This window comes from Triturus cristatus, chromosome 6 (genome assembly GCF_964204655.1).
Source record: "Triturus cristatus chromosome 6, aTriCri1.1, whole genome shotgun sequence".
Classification (NCBI taxonomy): Eukaryota; Metazoa; Chordata; class Amphibia; order Caudata; family Salamandridae; genus Triturus; species Triturus cristatus.
In genome coordinates, this window is record NC_140589.1 from 22,667,623 (window position 1) to 22,693,711 (window position 26,089).

The following is a 26,089-nucleotide window of genomic DNA, read 5'->3' on the forward strand; positions in this document are numbered from 1 at the left end:
ACAAACCTTTCCAAAGGGCGACCGTTCCTGGACCCGGTTCCTCAGGTGATTCTAACAACGCACGCATCGCTCTCCGGCTGGGGAGCGCACCTATTACACCTCACAGTGCAAGGTGTATGGACGCCACAACAGAGGTTACTCCACATCAATCATCTGGAGTTATTGCCGATCTTTCTAGCCCTGAAATCGTTTCAGAAACAAATCTCAGCCAAGGCAGTCCTCATTCGCACATACAATATGACTGCAATGTATTATATTCAAAAACAGGGGGGGACACACTCTCCCCAGCTCTCTCGCTTAGCACAGAGCATATGGAGATGGGCAATCCCACAAAAAATCTTTCTCCTGGCACAGCACGTCCCAAGTATACAAAACACCATGGCAGATCTGCTCAGCAGACAAACGCAGCAAATGCACAAATGGGAACTGCATCCACAAGTTCTTCACCCATTCTTTCACAAGTGGGGGCATCCTCAGATAGACCTCTTCGCCACCCACGAAAACAAAAAATGCCCAAGCTTCGCCGCCAGATACCCACACCCATTGTCCAAAGGCAATGCGATATGGATGAACTGGTCAGGCAAATTTGCATACGCCTTTCCACCTCTCCCGCTAATTCCATTAGTGGTAAGGAAGCTACAACAGCACTCCCTCACACTCATTCTGGTGGCCCCAACATGGGCCAGGCAGCCGTGGTACACCACACTACTACAGCTCTCGGTGGTGCCACATCAAAAACTGCACCTGTCCCCATGCCTCCTAACCCAGAACCATGGAGAAATCAGGCACCCGGACCCAGCTCAGCTCAACCTTGCGATCTGGCTCCTGAAATCTTAGAATTTGGATACCTTAATCTTCCCCCTGATTGCATGAACATTATCAGGGAAGCCAGACGTCTTACCACTCGAGCATGCTATGCCGCAAAGTGGAAGAGATTTGTTGTTTACTGCCGTAACAATACAATCAACCCTTTAGATGTATCCATACAGCACATCATATGCTATCTGCTCCATCTTCAAAGGTTTAACCTGGCGTACTCATCCATCCGTCTACACCTAGCAGCAATTGCTGCTTACCTGCAAAACAGACAGCATTTATCACTTTTCAGAGTACCTGCTATTAAAGCCTTCATGGAAGGCCTTAAAAGAGTAATTCCACCCAGGGCACCACCCTCACCTGTGTGGAATCTAAACGTAGTTCTTACAAGGCTAATGGGTCCGCCTTTCGAACCAATGCATAAATGTGAGCTACAGTTCCTTACTTGGAAAACAGCTTTCCTTGTAGCTATCACTTCCCTTAGAAGGGTTAGTGAGATACAAGCGTTCACTATACAAGAACCCTTTTTACAGATACATCACAGCAAGGTGATACTTCGCACAAATCCAAAATTTCTGCCCAAGGTCATTTTCCCCCTTCCATCTTAATCAATCGGTGGAATTACCGTTTTTTTTCTCGCAACCCCAATCTGTTGCGGAAAGGGCTCTACATGCACTTGATGTTAAAAGGGCTTTACTGTACTACATACAAAGAACGCAACCTTTCAGAAAGACTAAACAGTTGTTTGTCTCCTTCTCTCCACCGCATAAAGGCAACCCCATCTCAAAATCAGGGATAGCTAGGTGGATTGTAAAGTGCATACAAATTTGCTATCACAAAGCAAAAAGAACCTTATCTGTTCCACCTAAAGCCCACTCTACAATAAATATAGGGGCTTCTATGGCTTTTCTAGGGAACATACCCTTAGGTGACATCTGCAAAGCAGCCACATGGTCAACACCGCACACCTTCACAAAACATTACTGTGTAGACGTGCACTCCAAACAAGCTAGTGTGGGCCAGGCTGTACTAAAGACACTATTTAAAACCACTGCAACGGATACCGGTGGTCCCCGCTAGGGCTGGGTACTGCTATATAATCTATGCAAAAGTGTATAATCTGCAGCTCATATGCCTCGAACGGAATATGCTACTTACCAGTATGCATCTGTTCTTGGCATGTAGAGCTGCAGATCTATACACGCCCACCCGCCTCCCCGGCTACCTGTATCCGTTCCAGTCTATCTTATTTAGATACAACACACATGGGTTTCTTACTATTATCACTACGCTCCATCTTTTCCCTGCTGGCGAAAAACAATCTGAGGATGGAGCCGAAGCCCATGCGCAGTACGGACCAGAGGAGTCACCGAACTCGTGACTTCCAAAGACTGTCCAAGAAGAAGAACAAACTGCAAACATCCGGGCCCAACACCAGATGGCGATCTATGCAAAAGTGTATACATCTGCAGCTCTACATGCCAAAAACAGATGCATACTGGTAAGTAGCATATTCCTTACTGCTGTTACTCACAGTGGACAGTACATATATTCTGTCATTACCCACGGAGGGAAAAACAATCCGAGCTGGAGTCTTTGTCCTTGTGCAGTGGGGGCTATGTGAGGAGTCATGAGATATATCTTGAGATAGCAGACTTCTTCAAAGAAAAACAATTTGCAAATGTCCGCGCCCAACATTAGATAGCAGGAGGATGCAGAGCATGTGAATCTTCAGCACTACAAGCTACAAACAGACGGTAGCAGGGTAAGTAACATTTTCCTTTATTGCCTACAGAGAAACCGTTGAAGCCGAGATTTGTATTTCAAGACTAATGTTCCACTGATAGCAGTAATTTGTTTCTAGCACCTATTTGCTGCAGAGAATATTAGAACAGTCATTTTTATTTCATAATCAATGCGCTTTGGACAGACATGAAGCTGTAGTTACTATTTCATTGCCCTTATTCCAAGGTGAATTGGGATTTCATTTTCCATGTGCCAGGAAGAAGCTGTATTTAGTATTTTGTGAACCACGTTCCATCGAGAAGCTGTTACTAATATTTCACGATCTATGCTCCATTGAGAAGCTGTAATTCATATTTCATGTCCCCATTTCAAGTAATTAGTATTTCTTGGCCTGTGTTCCAGGGAGAAGATTGTAAAGATGCTGGTGGAACTTCTGACCAATCAGGTTAAAGAGAAGACGTTGGTGGTAATGGCGCTGCAGCTATTGTATGTCCTGATGTCGAAATATGATTGGCGTGTTCTGTTCGCTACCGAGGGAGGTGTGAGAGCGGTGATCGTGGGAATGCAGGAGTATGCCACGTCCCCACTGGTGCAGCAGGTGGCCCTGGCGGTAAGTGTTCTGCGGTCTCTGACAACGTTTCTCGCCATGAATTCCATGTGTAGTGAATTTGAAGTGAACGCAGTAGTTACCCTGGGCAGGAAGTAGACCTGAATTACGAAAGGCTATAACTTGCAAAGGGTCTTCTTGGTACTGACCACTCTTTCAGCATAATGCTTGTACTTCAGTGGCTAACTGTCTTGTCAATGTTTATTTATTTTTTTAATACATTTTTATTGGCATTTATAAACATTACACACATAGGCACGGTTGGTAATGCAGTTGTTATATAGGCGTACAAAGCAGGAGCGCCCATTCGCGTCCCATGCGGACTCTCAGTCTCGTGGGCCTGCGGGCTGCGCGTCTCTACTCAACTGTCTTGTCAATGTTTAATGGGAATTGTGAGAAAGCAGTTGTGTTGAGTGCCCCTCATCTTTTTTTCTGCTGGAGTTTTAGACTTTGACTATTGGGAGACTGCTGTAGACCCACCCAGCGCATATGCTCTGACTTTCTGAAACCTGTTGAAAGCGTGGCTAACCACAGTGCACACATTTAACTTCTTAAGTAATGCCCAATAATATATCCCTAGGTGACTGCATCCTAAAATCTACAACAGGACATGTCAAAGGAAACCATTTTTGCCTACTTTTCACATTAGTAAAGTTACTCTAAAATATTATATTGAAACCCACAAGGCCTCAGGGTGAAATATGTAAAAGTTCCACTTATCCACTATCACATAGGGTTGTCCCTGCAGTGACTAGATTATAGGCAGTAGTAGCAAAAACATAACTTCCTCAGGTGTCTAACGTGGTGCAGAAGACCCGTAGGATTACTGAATTGGTATGGGGACCAAAGCAAACACAAGGAGATGATGGGCGGAGTGCTGAAACTTTTCAGACACTGACCCCCAGTCACTATTAAATCTGGGTTGAATCCATCATCATTCTTTTGCTCACTTCGCCACCCCAGTTTCAACCCAACCATATGCAAATCAGTCTTAAGCCTGTTTCTCATGGGAACAGTCCAGCGCGAAATGCCAAGCCAGGTCTTCCCTGGACCATCATCTGCTTGTGTTTGCTTTGGTATGAGGACCATCACAAAATGAAACTGGTGTATGGCTGGTTGGTCATCAAAAATATAGATGAGCCTGCATCCACTAACCGAGGTCTCGTGCTTCTTCATAGTGTTTTCGACATCCTCCCAACGTGTTGTTGGGGCAGGCTCGATCGACCTGATTGAGAGCACTTCTGTAGTTGTTTTGTGGCTCACCTGTTGGTGAGGTCAGTGGGTATCAGTGTGTAAATAAAAAATCCCTTCAGCGATACCTGTTAATACAAGTTATATTCTGGGGGTCAAATGCTGTGGGATATTAAAAACAAGATTGGTGAATCTGTGGGATTGTTATTGTTGCCAACTATCCTACCTTGACACTTTTCAGCTGTCTCACTGGGCCCACATGGATCCGCAGCCTTCCTCAGGATTGTGATCCCTTGGTCATAGACTCTCACATGCATGCATCCAGTCATTCTCTCTAAAGTATAAAGCCTCCAGGTGGATATAACTCTATTAGCTCAAAGTGGAAACTTTCCTGACTGCTGAACAGTAGAAGCGTGTGTTGCCATTTTTCGTGCACTTACTGCCTGGGGATAATTTCTCTGCCCGTGGACCTCCTACCGCTTGTCTTCCGCCGCCCTTCGCTCTCCTGACAACTGAGCGGGGCCGCTGAGCGGAGACGAGTGAGGACTGCACTACAATCCCCAGAAGCCCCAGCGCCCTGCCGCGTCATGTGCTAGCGCCAGGAGGCGCTCAAAAGCAGCATCACCACCATCTCGCGGGACGCGAGCGGGACGCCGGGCGAAGCCCGGGCAAGGGGCGGGCCCTCTGTGGCCCTCAGTGGCCGAGGTAGGCCGGGCAGGGCCCTGTTATTTTTATTTTTATTTTAAGTAAGTCCTGACAGTGACCGAAGGCGAGTAAACTGTGAAGGAGATATATCTATTGACTGGCCGCATATTTACTTCTTTTTCTCCGTGGATTCATATCTTATTAACTGTTTATTTATTCATATAAATTTAAAAACATTCACATATTCCGTTTAAAAAAAAAAAAAACTGCTGCTTAGTTAGTCATTTTTCCACCCAAAATGACAGCAAAGAAACGAACAAACCGCTGGAAACGAACTTTTTCCCATTTTTAATCAGGATAAAAAAGAACCTGAAGGAACCGTAGTGACTAAGGGGATAGTAAAAGAAAAAAGTAGAAAGAACAAAGGGAAAAATAGGAAACCTGTTCGCAAATATAAGAAGAAAAGACAGAGGCAAATTATTTTTCAAAAGCACGTAAATACAGAAGCACTTGATGTTATGGAAACTTCAGATAGTTTATTATTGGATACTTCCTCTAATGAGGCTGCTGGTTGTTTCACTAACCCTATAGCAGAAGGTCCCCTTGATGACAGCACTATGAATGGGGGAGTCCTATGTCCTGAGGTTAATGGGATAGAGCCTCCGGCACCAATGGATGAAGTTACAAGAAATGTGCCTACTGTAACAAGGGTACTTAATCCATCGGCACCTATTTTTCGGCCCCCAGCTGATGTGACCACAAATTTAACTATTGCACCTCTAAAAAATTTTAATCCATGTGTGGATACCTTGTCACTGGATTTTCTTCCCTTATTTGATTCAGACCTAAATTTGAACAGATCATGGTTGCTCAATTGCTTTAAGGATATTGAAAGCTTAAAACTTATTTTGTCAAGTGATATTGATTTGGTTTCAGTAATAAGGTTTGAAAATGGGCAACGAGCAAGGGTAAAATTCTGTTCAAAAATAATTGCTAATCTTGTCCTCCAACAAGCGGAAACATTCCAACGTAGAGGGATTGACGTGTTACCCTTTTTAAATAATGGAAAGCGTATTTTCTCCAGAAAAGGAGTTTCAAAGTTGGGTTTTCGGCAGGAAGACCCGTCCATCCACATTAAAGATCTAAAGATCTGGGTCTCTAGAGGTAAACGCATGGTTTCTCAGGTACTCCCACCTCCTGAGAATTTGGATATTCCTCTAACAGAAGATAATCAACATTGGAATTGGCTACCAGGAGTCTTCTCTAATAACACATCGAATAATCCAAGACTGTTTCAACATCTTTAACAGACAATTAAAAGTCATATCTTGGAATGCAGCAGGATTATATAATTGCCCAGAGAAGCTTGATTATCTATTCTCCTTGAACGCAGATGTGCTATGTATTCAGGAAACATGGTGTAAAAATATCCTATATGGGGGGAAAGATTATTTTGTCTTCGAGGCCGCCGCTATACCCTCAAAAAAAGGTCATGCGAAAGGTGGAATTGCCTGTTTTTTATCTAATTCATTACAATGGCAATTTTCCCATTATAAGGACACTAGTAATCTCTTTCAATCAATAACTATCAATAATCTAGCGTCTGTAGGTAGACGGACTTCTCTTGTATTTTTAAATGCATACATACCACCTGAAGACATTTTTAACATTGTCTTGAGGCGAATGTTTTCCTATGTAAAACAATTATTAGAGCTTGATCAGCCCCCATATATCTTACTCATGGGTGACTTAAATAGCAAAGTGTCCACTTCAAGTATAGATATGTTTAGAAACAAATTTAAGGAAGAAGCATATAATATACCCCAAGCAATCTTTCCTAGTAAAATAAAAACTAATAAAAGAGGAAAGATATTACTTGAAGAACTTAGTTATTTAGAGGGGCTAATCGTAAATGGTAGGATGCCTGCTGACATTCCCGCTAAATTTACACATAAGTCATTTAGGGGTGAATCCATCCTGGATTATGTAATTACGGACTATGATACATTCTCTTATATTCGAGACATAATGATCTCTCAATCCTCCTTGAGCGACCATAATGTGATTAATATAACTGTCTCATTACAACCTCCAGATACTGACTCTTGGTCTTTAATTAATAAAGGTGTTTCTATTCATTGTAAGTCTGGAAGGTGCTTCTGGGACCCTTCCACTATGAAAGATATACAAAACATTCTTGCCCAAACTTTATTTGAATTAGATGAATGGCAGGGTAGGGAATTCTCACACTTTGAAATTTTTAAGAAGAAGCTTACCATGACAGCTAAGAAATCAAGAAATCCTAAGAAGTTACACTTCCCTCCTAGTATATTACTACCTTTAAATAAGGAAATAAATAAACTTGTGAGGCAACAGTACCTTAGTAGATCTAGGGAAAATGAGCATAAGTTAGCCTTACTAAGAAGAAGGAGGGCCAGACTTAGAACAAAATTAAAAAGAGAAAAAGAAGATTCTCTCTGGATTAGGTTAAGAGAGGCATCGGCCTTTAATAAATCTAGAGAATTCTGGTCCATAATAGGGAAGGGATGTGGTGCAAGAACTTTCCCCATCTCTATCGCTGAAGATGTCTGGATACTATTTATATCTAGTTTATACGCATCTAACAGTGTAGAGGGTGATAAGTGGGACCTAGCCCCGAATAGTGAGCCTAATATAGAGCTTCCGACCGAGAAAACCATAGCTTCGGTGATAAAGAGTATGCACGCTTCCGGAGCTATGGGTCCAGACGAGTTGCCCATGTCAATAGCAAGATGACACTTCCTGGAGTAGGATTCTTCTTCCAGTGTTTCATGCATGCTTCCTATCGAGATCAGTCCCTAACTCTTGGAGGGGAAGTATATTAATTCCCATATTTAAAAAGGGAGAGCGGGATAATCCTGCGAATTATCGTCTAATAGCTCTATTGGACTCTATAGGAAAAATCTTTGCTAAATGTCTTTTGATTTCAATTACTGAATGGATAGAATTAAATGATATTTTACCCTTGGAACAAACTGGATTTCGCAAAGAGCATGGTACACTTTTTTTTTATTATTTATTTATTTTTTTAAATTTGTTTATTCAGGTCAGCAAATCCACTACATTACAGTTATGCACATACAGAGCCTCAAGGAAGGCAGGCAATGACTGAACCGAGCTGTCACTGTAAAGCATCATAGAAACAAGTATCATTTTTCATTTTCCCCCAAATACACTTTTACTTAACCTTAACCAAACCAACCAAAGGTACGTACGGAAAGCAGTAGAAATCAAACATAGCACTTGAGCAATTGAGGAGCGAAACCTGCAAAGGAAGCAACCCATATGAAGGGGCACACAGAAACAGCAATCATGTTTGTATGGCTGACCATGACATAGCGCACTAAAAGCGGGCTTCCGCCCAAGTGTGTCCAGACTCAAGGACTAACCATTTGCGACATGCCTCCCTCCCATAAGACGGGGCCCAGCCCCAATGTCACCACCCACGGCTGGTCGCAACCACTTGCAGAATCGTTTAGAGTGCAGCAGCATAGGTGAGCGCTCCACCTCCCACATCCGTGTCAACCCATATCATCAGAAGGCACTCCAGACAATGAACGTGTAGAGCAGGGGGAAGCAGCCCTATCTCGGGTCCACTGCAGAAAGGGCTCCCAGATGTCCCTGGGCCGGGCAGCAACCGGCATCGTCTCCCAATAGCATGCAAGTTGTGTGTTACCATATGTCACATCCTTCACCCATTCAGTAAATTTAGGCAGGGACCTACGACCCCACCGCACAGCCACCTGTCTCTTAGCATACAGGAGCAGGAGCGCATGCAATTTCCTAGCCTTTGGTGGGGTATCTTTAACACAGCCCAGTAGCCCCAAGTGTGGAGACGGCACATCAGCTCTAAGTAGAATTTGGTTAATAGCATTAAAGATGGCCAACCAGTATTCCTCCAGCCGCGGGCAACTCCACGCCACGTGCATAAAAGTAGCATTGTCGGCCCCACACTTCCAGCAGGCATCATCCTCGCGGAGCCCCATTCGGTGCAGTGATCGTGGTGTACGATAGTACCTGTGTAAGAACTTGAAATGCACCAGGCGCAACCTATAATTCGGCGATAGTTCCCGTAGTTGCCCACAGCAAAAGGACCACTGTTCCTCAGACAGGGGGGTCTCCAACTCCACATTCCATGCATGCAGGGAAGAAGGTATAACAACAGGGGACTGCTCCTGCATACAGTTGTTGTATAGCCGGGACACAAGTTTTTTGGGGGATGCTTTCGAGAGTAAGTTTTGTAATGCCTGGAGTCGTGGGGGCTCATCCGGGAAATGAGGCCACAGCGCCTTGCAGGATTCTTTAAGCTGATGGAGAGTAAAAAGGTCGGCGAAGGTGTCCGGTGGGTCTTCCTCGCTCTCCACGGGAACCCCGAAGGTACCCTCTGGGTAAATGTCTGCGAAAGTACGCAGTATCTCCCCTCGAATCACGACGTCCCTCCCACTATCCTGTAAGCAGGGAATCAAGGGATTACCCCGTAGGGGAACAGCCGGCGCATACAAGAGAGGGAGGTTCGCCCTTCTCTGCAGCTCCCGCCATGTCCAACGGAGCAGGGCTACCGTGTCCACATCCTTAGAGGGGCGAGGTGACCGCCCGTATACTGCCACACCGAGCGGTAAGGGGGCCGCAACCGCCCTCTCCACCGCAACATGCGGCTGATAGGGAGTGGAAAAAACCCAGAAGTGCAGAAATTGTGCTTGCGCACACAGTGAGTAGAGTGCCATGTCCGGGGCTCCCAGCCCCCCCTGCCGCAGCGGGAGGGTAAGCAGCGCCCAGGACGTTCTCGCCTGACCCCCAGCCCAAACCAGCGTCAACAGCAGTGACCTCACCCTAGCATGAAAGTGCGCAGTCAGGGGCAACGGTAGATTTACAAAGAGATATAAAAATTTCGGAAGGACCACCATTTTTGCCAGGGCTATCCTTGCAACCAATGACAGAAGGAGCTTGTTCCAAATTTCGATTTTCCCCTCCAGCCAGTCCACCGCCCTACCATAATTCAGTGTCCACAAGTCGCTCAGGTTACGGCTAATCCAGACCCCCAGGTATTTGACTGAGTCAGTTTCCCAGCGCAATGGATAGTCCGATTCCACCTCAGGTGTGGCCTCTGTCAAAGGGAAAGCAACAGACTTGGACCAGTTAATGGATACCCCTGCCAGCCCCTCAAAGCGGACGAACTCCCTCAGCAGTGGGTTGAGGTTCTCGGCGGGGTTAGTGACATAGAGAGTAACATCATCAGCGTATAAGGAAATCAGCAAGCTGCGAGAGCTGAAGCCGATGCCCCGGGCTGTGTGGTGCTGTCGGACCCGAGCCGCCAGGGGCTCCATTGCAATAGCAAATAGCAGCGGGGACAAAGGGCACCCCTGTCTGGTCCCTCGGGAGATGTCAAACGGCTGGGAAATCAGCCCATTCACCCGTACGCGGGCTCTGGGAGCGGCGTATAGTAGCCGTATCAAGTTTATAAAGAGGGGGCTAAATCCCATCCTGCCAAGAATCCTAAATAGGTAGGGCCATTCCAGCGAGTCAAACGCTTTCGTGGCGTCAAGGAAAATGACCGCCGCCTGAATGGAAGGGTGTAAATAGTGCAAAACTGAAAATATCGTTCGAAGGTTGTGCGACGTGGCGCGGCCCGGGATGAACCCCGACTGATCGGGTAGCGCCACCATCGGCAGCAAGGGCTGAAGCCTGTCCGCTATTAGTTTGGCGTAGATCTTGACGTCTACGTTAATGAGGGATAATGGACGGTACGAGTCCAGTAGCTGGCAATCTTTGTCAGGCTTTAATAGCGTAATTATCAGCGCCTCGCGCATCGAGTCCGGCAGGGAGCCAGTCTCCAGAGCCTCAGCGAAGACCGAGTGGAGTCTAGGGGCCAATTCGTGGACGTAGGTCTTGTAAAAGATAGTGGACAGCCCATCCGGGCCAGGGGCCTTAAGCGCGGGCATGCCGTTTATCACCTGCGCGACATCCCGGGCGGTGATCTGGACGTCCATATACTTACGGTGATGGTCATTAAACCAGACAATGGCAATTGAATCTAAGAAGGCATCCAGGGATGTCGGCGCTGTTGTTTGTTTAGAGGTGTAAAGGGTCGAGTAAAACTGTGCAAAAGCAGTCAGGACTGCCTCGTGCCCCAGCCTTTAGAGCTCTCCCTAGTCGGGAGTACTAGGGCTGCGAGCAAACTGTGTTCAGCCATCATTTCTGCTTGTTTTTAGAAACTGAAATATCGATTTTAAATGTGTGAATTTTTATGTTGTGAAATATCCTTGGGGGCTTCTAATTAGATTGTTCTGTAGCGGGAATTGAGGTTAGGCACACTGACACCTTTCACGCTTGACCTACTTTCTTTCTGCCTCGCCTAGTTGCTTGTTTGCGTGAAAGGCGGCGGCGGGTGCCATCTTGGGTGTGGGCTGGGGCTGCGCTCCAGTCGCGCCGGCCTCCCACCCTCCCTGACTATTTAGTTGGGAAGCACTCGTCGCTCGCTGCCTTTAGAGCTCTCCCTAGTCGGGAGTACTAGGGCTGCGAGCAAACTGTGTTCAGCCATCATTTCTGCTTGTTTTTAGAAACTGAAATATCGATTTTAAATGTGTGAATTTTTATGTTGTGAAATATCCTTGGGGGCTTCTAATTAGATTGTTCTGTAGCGGGAATTGAGGTTAGGCACACTGACACCTTTCACGCTTGACCTACTTTCTTTCTGCCTCGCCTAGCCGCTTGTTTGCGTGAAAGGCGGCGGCGGGCGCCATCTTGGGTGTGGGCTGGGGCTGCGCTCCAGTCGCGCCGGCCTCCCACCCTCCTCTCGCCCCATATATTGGAACCATGGCCAGACGGCGCAGCGGGCTGGCGCAGCGGGCGCGCGCCGAAGCCGCGCCAAAGCCAAGCCCGTCTGCGTCCGTCCGCGGCCGGACCCGGCCCAGGGCCACCACCCCTGGTTCCCGACTGCTGTACACTCCCCGGCATCTACTAGAGCTAAATCCTGGTAAGCCATGTCAGGCCTGTACTAGTGCCGTCCTGACCGTTGCGACACCCACTCGCCCTTTTATGTGCCCAGGCTGTAGCTATCAATTTTCCCTAACTTGTCTACCAGCCTACTCGGATCCAAACCATGGCATACCATATGTCAGAGAGAATACAACTCCACATGGTTGTCGAGCTGCGCTTATCAATGCGCGCTCGCTCCCATGTCACAGTTTTTACATTAGTGAGTTTATTGTCACCCATGACGTGGATTTATTATTTGTCACTGAGACCTGGGCAGATGCCGGGTCAGGCCCGGATTTCTGCAACGCTACCCCGGCTGGATATAGTGTCGCCAGACATGACAGGCCTATAGGACGAGGTGGGGGCCTTGCAATTATTTACAAGGATAAATATCGCACCACACTCGATCCTATAAACTCGGTTAACTGTGAATCAGCGGTTTTTGCTATCAGTATTAATCCCAAGCGGGCACTAAAGGGTATAAGACTCTATCGACCCCCTGGCCCCCGTAACTCTTTTCTCTCTACCCTCTCTGACCTGAGTGACAATGTCATCTGTTCAGATAAATTTACTATATTGGGAGACTTCAACTTCTTTTTGGAAGATCAGGACAACCCAGACACCGCCCAACTCACGACTGATTTTTCCAATTTTGGACTGCACCAATTAGTCAAGGGTATCACACACCAAGCTGGACACTCCCTTGACGGGCTATTTACTAATGATCCTGACATTACTGTATCAGACATTATTCCAATTACATGGTCAGATCATAGGGCAATTATTTTTCAACTAGATACACGATTTTCTGCCTTGCCGCACCCCAGACCTCGCACTAAGATAGGTACCCGGGCCTGGAAAACTGCAGATCTCCCTCAGATGTTGCATTCCTTGGCCTCCTCCTGGCCTCAGGGAGGAAATAGCTTGTCACCGTCAGCTTCAGAGTTTCAGGACTGGATCCGAAGTGCCGCTGATCTAATGGCCCCAGAGAAATTCACGCAACCCAATAGAGTATCTCCTTCGGCCCCCTGGTATAATGAAGATCTCCGTCTACATCGCCAACATTGTAGGAATTTAGAAAGGCGCTGGAGGAAAGCTTACTGTCCCACAGCTAGACAAACTTATAAAGACGCTCTTATGATTTATAAAAAGGCGATCTTGGCCCGAAAAACAGTTTTTTACTCAGCACAAATCGAGACTGCTGCCAACTCTGCCAGAGAACTTTTCTCCGTCGTCACCACCTTGTCCACCCCCTCCATTGGGCCTGGAGTGGAGCCCTCACAGACTTTCTGCAATGAATTGGCCATCTTTTTTACCACTAAGGTTGCAGATATTTACGCTTCATTTGAAAATGACATCAGAACTGAACATAGAGGTGACAGCAGGAAAGAAGTACTGTCGCACCCTAATCCTGACTCCTTCCCTTGTTTCTCACCTGTTTCACATCAGGACGTGATTAAAATCATCTCCACTATTAAATCAGGCTCCCCCTTGGCAGAGGCGTAGCTAGAGCTTGTGGCGCCCGGGGCTATCCCTCAGATTGCCGCCACTGGTGGGGAGGGGGTTGTTGGGGAAAAGGACAGCAAGCACTTGAAAGAGGACCGAGAGACACGTAGTATCGCTGCTAATAGTAACCTCGATCATGCAAGTTACATGCACATACATACATGACATGGTCCAAGGCTACAGAGTTGAATACACCGGTGACTGGCAGTACAAAAAGGAACACACAGACTGCATGATCTATCTGGGGACGCAGAAAAACCGCATGTGACATCCATCCGAGAGCTGCGTGAACAATTACCTGGTAATCCCCTCAGCACAATGCAAACATGCACATGCATGACACTGTTCAGGGATCCATCATCTACGGCTGACATTAAATGACCATTCATCATGGTCCCCCCATTAAAGCAGTGCACTTTGTGATCTGCATGGTACGTGTTCTTTGCAGCAGGCACATTAACCCTCTGTGCTACCTTTCCAGGAGTCAACCCTTCCACTAGACAAAACTCGGATCTCTCTCTAGGAAGAACATTAATCACCGAAGTTATCATGACATTTTTATTGTTTCTGAAAATTGCTGGAGGCCAGGAAGGAGGCAGCAAGTTTTTTTTAAACCATAATATTCTTGCAAACACTACGCACCCATCCGAAATAGGTTCCCAGTGAGGTCACACCGTTCACACTGCCCTAACCTGCTCAAGGTTCATGCGACCTCAGTGACAGAGTCACAGTGACTGGATCACTGTTGCTCTAGGGTGTGCTGCTTCGTTGGCTTGCCCGCAAGACTGGAGATGAACTTCAGTATGGATTGTGGTGGACAGGCCTTCAAGGTTAACTCACAATCGACACCACTAGGGTACACCTGCTTGTGCTAAGACATCAAGCCTTCTACGGTCTAGTGGAGCCTTCTAATGTCTAGCATGGGAATATGCTCCCTCAGTAGAGTGGTCTGGTGGACTGGTCATGAAGGCTGAACCCAGTTCCCCAGTTCCAAATTCGACAGCTCTGGCCCTAGTGCCACATCCTCTCCCCCACTGAACACCATATTTGTCCACTGAGAGAAACTCGCACTGCCTTCAGCTATAACCTAATTGTGCCCGCTATAAACACTTGGATGTTGCTTAATTCAAATATGCACTTGATAAGAAAAGCCTAAAAAGAAAAAGTAAAAGCAAACACTCATAGGGAATGCAAGATTAAGTAAAGCATGTGAAATGTAAGCAGAAACAACATGGTTACCTTAACGATCTCTCACTCACTATTCAGAAATCAGCGAGTGATTTTACCTGAAAAGTTAAGGACATGACTACAGGGCCCTGAAGGTAACCGTTTCAATGTCCATTGCTTATATCCTTACAAAATGTAAGCAGTATGGTTTACAAAGACCACATCCATAAACACAGAGCCATGGTACACATTTCATTTCCAATCCACCCATCAACCAGGTATTGCAGTACCTCCAGCAATGGTACACTTTCCCACCTGGGAACAACAATGCTGTTCAAAGAAAGACGAGAAAACAAAAGTAGCGCTTCACTGGCAAACTCTGTAAAGTGAGGCTGATGTTTTTGGATGTGAATAAAACCAATCTGGCCACTTTGCGACCACTCTGTCTTGCTTTATTTAGTTATGTATTTATTTTTCATATTTAAAACCTTCTATTTCTCTCCATCCCGCTGCACTTTGGAAAAGAAAAATGTCAGAAAAGGGGCATTTCTCAGAAGAGTGTTTTTCATTTTTGGATCCATTTCACAGGGAAGCAACTAAATGAAAGAAGGAAAGAGAGGTTGTGAACCGTTTCTTCAAGTTACGGTTTTCAGTAAGTGAGGAGCAAGACAGAAAGAGAGGGAATAATAGGAAGAGAGGGGGGCAGCTGCCGGCACAAAAAAGAAGAGGACATTGCCCGAGTCCTATTCCTTCTCTGCCCGTTCCCGAACGTACACGAAAGCAAGACGAGCCTTATCTGAATGCCTTTGTCCGCCCCCAAAATAGTGCCGCCTGGGGCGGACCGCCCCCACCGCCTCCCCCCTAGCTACGCCACTGAACACAGCCAATATGTGATGATTAGAAGCGCATCACTACAAGGCTTAAACATCATATTTTAAGATGCATTGGGGCATATGCATCAAGCTAATTGCTGGTGGCAAAGGGGCAGATTTGCAGAATCGGCCCCTTTGCGACTGGTAATTAGCCATTTGGGATGCATCAAGCCCAAACCCAATCGCAAAATAGGTAATTGCTAAATTTGAGATTACCTATTTTGCTAATGCATTTAGGGTATCGCAATTTGCGATTCCTTAAATGCAATGCAAGAAGTGATCTGAGATTGCGACTTAGCATTAAGGAATCGCAAATAACCACTAACTTCAAGTTGGTAGTAATCTGCAATTCCTTTAGAAAAATGCTAGAAATTGCATTTTTCTAAGTGCCATGTGGCGCTTTGCCAGTTTTGTGGATAAATCAGGATGGCCTTTTGACCTCCTATCACCCTTGAAATTGCATGCACAATTTGCAATTACATTTTTGGTAATCGGAAATTGCAAGTGGTTTCCCATCCATTCCTATGGGCCTCTAGGGCCATAGGAATGGATGGGAACACATTCCCAATTACCGAATCATAATTTGCGATTCGCTAATAGGGAATGTGTAGTAATCGCAATTTATTTAGCGATACCTACATGCGTAGGGAATTGCGAGTCCTTAAAAGCGATTCCTTAAAAATGGCTTTTAAGGAATCGCAATTCCTTACATTCATGCACGTGCCCCATTGTACTTTACTATAGGAAAAGACATTCCACAACTGAATTTTAATAGTCATGATGGTATGTGGTGTCACTTCATAGCACTACAGCCAGTGGCGTAACGAAACTTGAGGGGGCCCCCCTGCAAAGCACAATGAGGGGGCCCCCCAGTGGCCCAGCCCACCACCTACCACTTTGCTCCACCGAAAAAAAATAAGCAGTCACCTAAAACCGTATTTTCAGCACTTATCTGTGCATACTTCGAACAGCAAATATAAATAGAATGAACTTCAATTGTGTTCTAGGGCTGCCTGAATGATGAGATCCATGACTGATAATTAAAGGAAACAAAGACAGAAAAGTCACATTACAAATGAATACATACTTTTTTATTTATAACACTATTTAGTGCCAATACAAGGTCTTTTCAGGCTCTTTAAACACATGGCTGGCATTTTTCAATTTGGCAACCCTACTCTATATTCCTTTTCATGAAATGCATTCTCACACTACAGCAGTAAATGTAAATTTCAAATGCAAGGAATAAGCAGAGTGGGGGCCAGGGGGTACTGGAACCAGGAAAAAACTTAGCCTTGGTAACCAATTCACAAAGGTATGTTGACTGTGCACCTCAGATATAGCGTACAGCTGACTGTTGTGGTGCACTGTAGCACCCAACAACACTTTGATAATGTACATCACATGCAGACATGGAATAGCGCACACTGGGTAGAGCTTATATAGCACATAGCTCAGAAATACCATATAGATGGATGGCACACAGCTCCCAAGAGCATTGTAAGTAGTTTAAAACACACGCAAGCATCGAACAGAACGCTCTGGCCAGACCTTGCAGGCACCCCACATAGCGCAGATATACTATTCAGCTGGCTGCAATGTGGCCCCGAAGAGCACTTTTCAATAGCATGGAACACACACAAACTTCCAACACAACACATTAAATAGAACATTTTGCTTACATCTAACTAAGCACAGACATGGCATTTGGGCCGTGGGCCATATTTTCCATAGAATGCTTTATATAAACATAAATAACGTACCATAAAATGTAATTGCTCCCCCTATAGTTGTGTAGCTCTATCTATAACGTGGTCATCAGATTGTGCTACAACAAAGACGATGATGCTGGGCTGGTAAACCGGAGAGAGAGGGCCAACCCATCTTCACTACTGAGAGGCTCAGAAGTGCATCATTTAATTTATGAGGCAGGCTGCCTGGCAGCAGGACTGATTTGAGGCAACTGGTGCAACCATGCTGCAGCTGCGAGCTACAACTATTGCGCTGATGGCCTGACTTTACGCCACTCTACTCTATGCCACTGCACTTTTGGGTAGAGGTGCATCAGTGCATGTGCTGTATGTGCCATGCCTAGAGGTGGATCCAGGAATTAAGGGAGGGGAGGTGGACAGGACCTCAAGACGGTGTAGCGATTGGTGGAGCATTAGCTTCTGTACGAACTTCATAATAAGGTAGAGATTTGTTATGAGGTCGGATGTTGTAAATAAAAATGTTAATCTCCAGGGTTGACTTTTGAAACTGCCAGTAATAATTGATTCCAGAAAAGATTAATCTGTTAAACACTGCATGGATGGTCGAGCTATGATGGGCACGTGTCCCAGCCCATGCTGATGGCAGTGGAGGAAATGGGTTCCATTGAAGACATGGAGGTTAAAAATGATGCTGTGTGAGACAATCAACTTTTCAAACTTGAGAATGTGTAGGCGACAGACTGATTCACCTGAGGCCTGGCCTGCAGCTTCAGTGGCAGGCGCGAGCAGGCAGCAGAAGACAGGGAAACGTTAGCATTGGCAATAATTAAATTAAGGCCGCACCTGTCCATCCTGGGCCGCACGGTCCCTCTCAGCCGCCTAACCTCACGCTCACTTTAAATTGCGCAAAGTGACATGCGCATGAGAATGACCAGCCCAACCATAGTATGCTCCACCCTAATTTATGATGAGGCGGCCGCGTTTGCAACTACAGGGAGCATAATGTAAGTTATGTAACTCCCAGCATTCGAGAAGATTCGGATGTGTGGAGTGCTAAGTGGTTGCTGGCTGTGCCGCAGCCGCGAAGTGGGCCCGAGGAGTGCGGGGGCTGCAGGGGCCTGTTACGCCCCTGGGGGCAGTGGAAAAGGAGAGCAGTGCAGATTGTTAGGGATACTCAAAGCACAATATGTTGTAAAGTAAAAACATTTTCAAGAACTTCAAAACAGAGAGGAGAGAGAGAGAGTGTGTGTATGTTTTTGTCTGTGTGCCATAGTAAAAAATCCTAGGTGAAATTCGACAGACACCTCACCATACCCAACTGAAAGTACCTGTACCCAAATATTTAATATAGAATACATTTATTGGGGGGTAACACCCCCCCACCCGAAGCTGCGCCCTGGTGGGTTATGCGTGCGCCTGTAGCAAACACTGGGTTGTAATGTTTAACAGGCAGGACCAACTCGGCTCTTTAACCTTCAAAGTGGATGCGATGGGTAACAATGTCACCTAATACTGAAGTAACATGATACGGTTTGCGTGATACGCTGTATAATCGTTCAATATTTCCATTAATAGTGACAATGGACAGTCCTTACCCATGGCGTTGAAAGCCACAACCCCATGAGCTCCACAAACTCCTTTCTCTGAGTTTACGACCGACCATGAAAGCAGCTCCGGCAGCGCCAAGAGGGATATTCCTTCTGCGGGCCGCTTCCTGGTTGCGCGCCTTCTGCTACAAAGTTTTCAAATACCGAGGCTTTAAGCGGAGGGAGCGTGAGGGGCGGGCGGTCAGCGCCAGTCATGACATGCTAATGGGACCGGCCAGCCTGGGGAGAACATGTGAGGTGGGATTCCTGGAGTGTAGGTACGCCTGGGGCGCCCAGAGCGGGGAGAGCGAAGTGGCATTTACGGGCCAAGGGCAGAACGTCACCAGACTTCGATTCAGCTGAGCCCAACCATAGTATGCTCCACACTAAGGGTGAAGGCCGCACATCAATTAATTTATGATGAGGCGGCCGCGCTTGCAACTATGGCGAGCGTAACATAAGTTACGTAACTCCCAGCAATGCATCCGAGAAGGTTCAGATGTGTGGAGTGCTAAGTGGTTGGTGACTGTGCCACGGCCGCGGAGGAGGCCCCTGGAGCACGAGGGCCCCCCGCACCGTGGAGGCTGCAGGGGCCTGTGTTACACCCCTGGCTGAACAGCAGCCAAAATGGTGTACAACATGGCTAAAACACATTGCCAAAGCCAATAGCTCTCATATAGGCGGGACCTATTGGTTTTGCCAATGCTCATTTTTAAAATGCTTTATTCTTTATTGGAGTCTCAGGCGTATTCTCAAAAGTACTCATCTAGCCAGGTCCACATTTATTGCCCTTTGATGTCGCTCTGGTGGGTCATGCCCTTCATTCGCTTTCGTACAAATCCCTTTGGGTGCCTGTCTTTCTGCTTTCAGAATTGGAAACCCATAAAGTTTCTCACTAGCATGTTACCTCAAGTATTGGCTTCCAATTCGAATTTGTCATGGGACGTAGTCACTGCTTGCCAAATTGCATGCGTGGAAGAATTAGATGTGCAATAAAGTGAAATGACATCTCATACTTGAGACATGTCCCATGTGTTAAGTGAAGCTATGCCCCCGCACCCTTGCTCGCTGATACCTGGGTCCCGGGTGGTTGGAGGTGCCGATGTCCAGGGGTGCACCGATGAAATCAGCGTCCAAGCCCTTCGGTGACTCCTGGAAGGGCAGCTTCAGCATGGTGCGGATTCCTGCAGGGCAGGCCACGGTCTCAGCACTCGGGGGCACATTGAGGGGAGTGCCCGAAGCGGTGCGATAGGGGGCAAGAGGCCGGAGACCCCTTGGGCTCAGGAGGCCCGGTCTGTCAGAAGATGACAGTGCAGTCTGAGGAACGGGGTCCCCTGCAGCACGCGCTGCTCCTCTGCCCCGACACATAGCTGCCAAGATTTCAGATTGCTTATGTGTGGCATTTTTATAATTTCAGTGTAATTATTTGTGACATTCAACGACTATGAGTAACACTTTCTCGCGAGCAAAATCAAATAAAGAGGCAAAAATGGCCACGGCACTTGCCCCTCTCAACCATGCACACACCTCTTTCTCAGAACTTGCAAGGCTCCAATTTTTACCTGCGTCAGACTTGCAATGTGCATATTCTAGTGGTCGGAGTCGCAGATGGGACATTGGAGCAGTAGAATACAGAAGTCACTATCCACCACTGCGCCAAAAGGACAACATTTAGAGATTGTATTAATCAATCGAAAATTGAATGAGATTAATGTATAAGAATGCCTTTCTCATTTATTTTGCTTGAGCTGTGTGTTCTTTGGCCAGGCTGGGAAGGAGGGTCACGGGCTGCAGAAGCATGCGCATGCGCTGGTCTGGCGAGACTTATTGAGAGGGCTCCAAAAAGTGCTACCAGGCCAGCCTAGAGCTACAGTGCATGTGCGCGGGCGCGCGCAAGCGCTTTACCGCGATTACTTTCACTTTTGCGGCCGCTTTGCATAGCCAATAGGTCTCGCTTTTGGGACCTTATAAGTATTTAGTTATGCAACTGTTGCATGGCTAAACAGTTATAAGGTCCAAAAGGCGAGACCTATTGGCTATGCCAATGTTTGTGGTCTGCTGTGCCGGTTTTCACTGTTGATTTGCCGGTTATTAAAACAAACATAGCAATGTTTAAATTCATTAGGTTTTCTATTCCTTGCAAAATACTTGTATGACGTGTATGAGTGAAACCTGGCACTATTTGGGTCTCTTTCACTTATTAAAGCACTTTTAGTTTGGTGCCTGTGCCTAATGTCTGTCCCAGTCTGACTCTGGTCGGAATGGACAGAGAATCCCTGGCAGTGTGATCTCTCCTCGCTGGGAAGTGTGAATTAGTGTTAATTATCCAGTTTCTGCAGGCCTAGACAGATAGTAATAAAATAGTGACACTCGCAGACCCACGTGTGCCCCCTCCAAAAACACCCATCCACAGCAGCACAACCTTTTTAATAGCGGAAGAAACAAGACACTGTTAAATCCGACCCCTAATGGGAGAAGCTCCACAATAACACGTTATTGAAAATGCGGAAGGAGGCCTGAGCCTGCAATGGGAGGGGGTTATTGTTAAACAAATAGGCATTTATATTATAAAAATAATCATATCTACCAACTAAAGGGGGTATAATGAGGTCAGCACACCTGCTGCCGGTAACTCTGTGAGTGGGACGGGGAGGGGCGGACTCACCCAGCTCGTCCTGCTCTTTGCTTCTCTCTGAGGGTGTTGTCTCGATTTTACTCCGTTTTTTAAAGGCTCGAGTCTGCAGGACTAATGGGCCCTTTTTCTGTCATCGAACAGAGAGCTGGACAGCTGCGAAGAGAAGCAGCCTCACTCTGCCTGTATCTCCCGCTCCCGTCACAGGCTCCAGCACTCTCCTTCGACCGGCCCGGCTCGGAAATAATTATTTGCTGGCAGGGGGCGGCCGTAGATAATTTAGCCCCACAGCAACAGGCGGCCTGGCAGCTGGTGCAATCAGTAGTGTTGCCAGACAGCCGATCACCATGATTCTGGTGCAGCCCGCAAACCAGTGAGCCCTGCAGCCAGCCTCTACCTCCAATTTCCCTACACAATGTAACTCTCTGCGCCCTGGCAGCAGGACGTGCCCTTACGTCCCCACTCCCCCCTTCCGGCGCCAAGGCCAAGTTGTTACACGCAGCTCCTCCCCGTAGGTATGCGTAAAAATCAATTTGTGCATCTCGACTCTAAAGAAGTGCTCTTTAATTGTCAAATTCGTCGTTCAGAATGCTCGAGTTTGACAATTAAATATCACTTCTTTAGAGTCGAGATGCACAAATAGATTTTTACGCATACTATCGCTGTGAGCAGATTATGCAGTGACGGACTGGCTGCTCAGAAACTGCCGCTGCACATGTGTCCACCGCCCCCAAAATAGTGCCGCCTGGGGCGGACCGCCCCCACCGCCCCCCCCTAGCTACGCCAGTGCCCCTTGGACCCCTGTCCTCCGTCCGTGATGCAGAAACTCACAGAAGTGATCTCCCTCCCTTTGATGGAAATCTGCAATAATATATTCCTAACAGGCCAATTTCCTAGTATATGGAAGAAGGCTGTTATTAAACCCCTCTTAAAAAAACCTTCCTTAGATCCTACTGCTGTCGCAAGTTACAGACCGATTGCGTGCCTGCCCTTTCCTGCCAAAGTATGCGAATATCTGATGAATCAGCAGCTCTCAGAGTTCGTCGAGACCCACCAACTTCTCGACGAAACGCAGTTTGGGTTCAGGAAAGGGCATGGAACAGAGACTGCCTTGATAAAGGCCTCTGATGAGATCAGGACGATCATGGATCAGGGAGGGGCGGCTGTTCTTATCCTTTTGGATCTGTCAGCAGCCTTTGACACGGTCGACCATGTCACTCTTGTCGACCGTGTCACAGCTCTGGGGATAAATGGTCGGGCCAAGGATCTTATTTCATCCTTCCTGGCAAACCGTACCCAGACAGTAAGGCTCGGAGACTTTTATTCTCCCATCTCTGCACTCCCTTGTGGAGTCCCACAAGGCTCCTCGCTAAGTCCTATGCTTTTCAACATCTATGTAGCGGACTTAGCGAGGATAATAAAGGCCTATGGGATACAGTTAACATCGTACGCAGACGATACCCAGCTGGTGCTGGGTATCCATAAGGATGGCCTTACTGTAGCAGCCAACTTCCAGAAAGCTATGCTCGAGGTCAGTACTTGGATGGCCTTGAATTGCCTCAGGCTTAACTCGGACAAGACCGAGATCATGACCTTTGGAAAACTTTCCCCTGAATGGTCCCTCGGTTGGTGGCCAGAAAAGCTCGGCCATCCACCTGTCCCAGTGGAAAAAGCCAGAAATCTGGGAGTGATTTTTGACAACAAGCTGGTCTTTGACCTCCATATCAATAAGGTTGTGTCATCTTCATTTTACATCTTGAAAAAGATTAAGAAGCTGCTACCATATCTCCCTCCGTCAGCTGGGAAGACTCTGGTCTCTACCTTAGTCTTCTCAAAAATAGATTATGGGAACGCTCTCTTCCTCCATACTCAGAAGCGTGTCATAACGAAGCTGCAATCTATTCAGAACGCGGCTGCTAGGATTCTCCTCAACATTCCTCGCCGCAAATCTACCACCCTTGGTATTCGTCAGCTTCATTGGCTGAGAGTTGAGAGCCGCGTTAAATTCAAGGCCCTCTGTATTGCTTATAAGGCCATACATGGCACTGGACCCAGATTCCTGATCGAAGCTTTTCAGTTCTATACCCCCAGAAGGCAATTAAGATCGGCCAATACCAGCCTTTTGCCGGTGCCACGTACAAGATCAGTCTCCTGGGGCGACAGGCGCTTTCTCGTGGCTACTCCAAAACTTTGGAACCTCTTGCCAATTGCCATTAAAGCCGCTCCGAATCTGATCAGTTTCCGTAGGCTTTTGAAAACATGGTTGTTTAACCAGTGAGAAGACGGTAGGATGATGAACTTTAGTTGCTCCACAGCGCCGAGACACCTTCGGGTATTTGTCGCGCTATAAAAGTTGCGTAAATAAATAAATAAATAAAATAAATCTATTATGGATGGAATAAAATTTGACTGCGCGCGCGGTGAAATAAGCCGCGCCAGGGTTCTGCTAGGTCTATCCCCTTCTCCATATCTACGGGCCTCTGCTTGCCTGCCCAGGAATTTCACCTCACGCTGTGCCTCAACCTCAAACTCCAGCAACTTAGCCTTCATCTGTACCGCCAGTTCGGGTGAAGGGTCAGCGCAGAATCTCACATCTAGCTCCTTTAACTCCCCCTCCAAACGGCCCAGAGTGCCACGAAGCGCCTTAAGGACTCCTGCCTGTCTAGAGATACACTGGCCACGAATCACCGACTTAAATGCGTCCCAAAGGGTTGCCTCAGTAGTCACCGAACCCGTGTTGGCTTCGAAATATTTCACTATATCCGCTCGAATCTCCTCAGCGAAAACAGGGTCGGTGAGCGCATGCGGGGGCAACCGCCAGGAGAATGCACGAGAGGGGGCCCCAGGCACCCCTGCTACCAACAGGCAAGGGGCGTGATCAGAGAGGGACCTGGCCTAAATGTCCACTTCAACCACCCAGGATGCCACATCTGGCGAGACCAACCAATAGTCCAGGCGGGACCACGCCGCGTGCTGACTCGTTATGCACGTCCCCACAGTGTCAGTAGGGTGTCTGGCTCTCCACACATCCGACAACGCTCCCTCTGCCATGATATCTAAGAGGGCCTGCCGCGCCCTGGTGTGCGTGGACCCTCCTGCACCCCTACGGTCCATCGCATCCTCCAGCACCACATTAAAGTCCCCACCAAGGATAATTGTGGAACAGTTTCTTAGCATAATCTGTGCCCACAGCTCTCTAAAGAAGTCAGGGTCATCCACATTAGGCCCGTACACTGCCGCCAGCACCAGCTCCCTCCCCTGAAGCACACCATGAGTAATCACGTACCTGCCCTCTTTGTCTAATAGAGTGTGGTGTTCCTTCCAGTCCAGCCCATTACGTATGAGGATCGCCACCCCTCTAGCATAATTAGAATAAATGGCGGAGTACACCCGCGCCCAGCGCGAGTGCTTCAGTCTGAGTGAAGGAGTGGAGTTCAAGTGTGTCTCCTGCAGGAAGCAGATATCCACTTGATGTCGAGCGAGGTACCCCTGCATGAGTCGAGCCTTTTTGTAGTCCCCGAGTCCTCTAATGTTCCATGTCACTAACCTAACGCCTGCCATCCCAATGTCTGTTCTGTGTTTCACCGTCACTGCCTCTGAGTGTATAATGCGTCCCCCTCCTAGCATACACCTCGTGCCATGTATAGAGTAATATCATGGTATATTGCGAGAGAAAATATCCATCGTACCAAACCTTACACAACAGAACCCAACATAACTCCCCCCACCGCCCCCCGCCCTCTCCAACCCCCCAAACAGGTTGTGACAAATCCCTCCCATAGACACGCAAGGCGTGTTGGCAACTTGAACCTAAAAACAATGGGAGACACCCCATGGGGCGTGGTGCTCCAAGCGTACCCCCCTGTTTGCACAGGGTGGCTGCACTATAACGGTCCCCACATCACATCTGCATCACTCTCAACAATCCGGCCACAGCCCGCATCCTGGAGGGCCGCGCGCTATAAGTTCATCTCAGCACTCCAGCACGAATGTCAGAGGTAGGCCCCACACTTCACCTCAGAAGCTGAACACTGGACCACAAGTGCAACTGCGGGTGGGACGAGGTTGGCATGGCACTCACAAGCAACATTGTCCCTTGCGGATAGAGCATGCAGCCCACTCCCACCTTGGTCAGTCATTGTCGCTCAAATGGCCATCTACTACCTCCGCACGCGGTGATGTTCGTCTCGCCACCGCTCCTCCAAGTTGTTTAGCAAACTTCAACGCCGCTTTGGCCTCAGTGAAGAAATGCGTGATACCCTCGTGTGTCACCTTCAGCTTAGCAGGGTACAAAAGTGCATATTGAACGTTAGCCTGGATGAGCAATTTTTTAGCAGGTAAGAATTCCTTCCGGGCCGCTTGCACAGAGGGAGTGAAATCGGGGTAAAAGGAGATGTTGTTTGCTTTGTGGGTGATTTTGCCCTTTTCACGAGCAAGGCGTAAGATGAGGTCTCTGTCTTGAAAATTCAGGATCTTAGCTAGGATAGGGCGCGGCGGCGCCCCCACCGGCGGCTTTTTCCCCAATGACCTGTGCGCCCTTTCGACAGTGAACACCGGGGACAGCTCCGGATCGAAGAGTTCGTGTAGCAGCTCCG

General features: G+C 47.5%; 1 protein-coding gene across 1 annotated transcript in view; it reads left to right on the top strand.

Annotated features, from left to right (window-relative positions):
• The window catches only part of CUL9 (cullin 9), a 751,325-nt gene that overhangs the window by 155,631 nt on the left and 569,605 nt on the right, over window positions 1–26,089 (top strand). Inside the window, exon 10 of the mRNA XM_085610160.1 lies at window positions 2,965–3,172. Within this exon, the coding sequence (XP_085466286.1) occupies window positions 2,965–3,172 (208 nt within the window). The remainder of the gene's footprint in view (window positions 1–2,964; window positions 3,173–26,089) is intronic.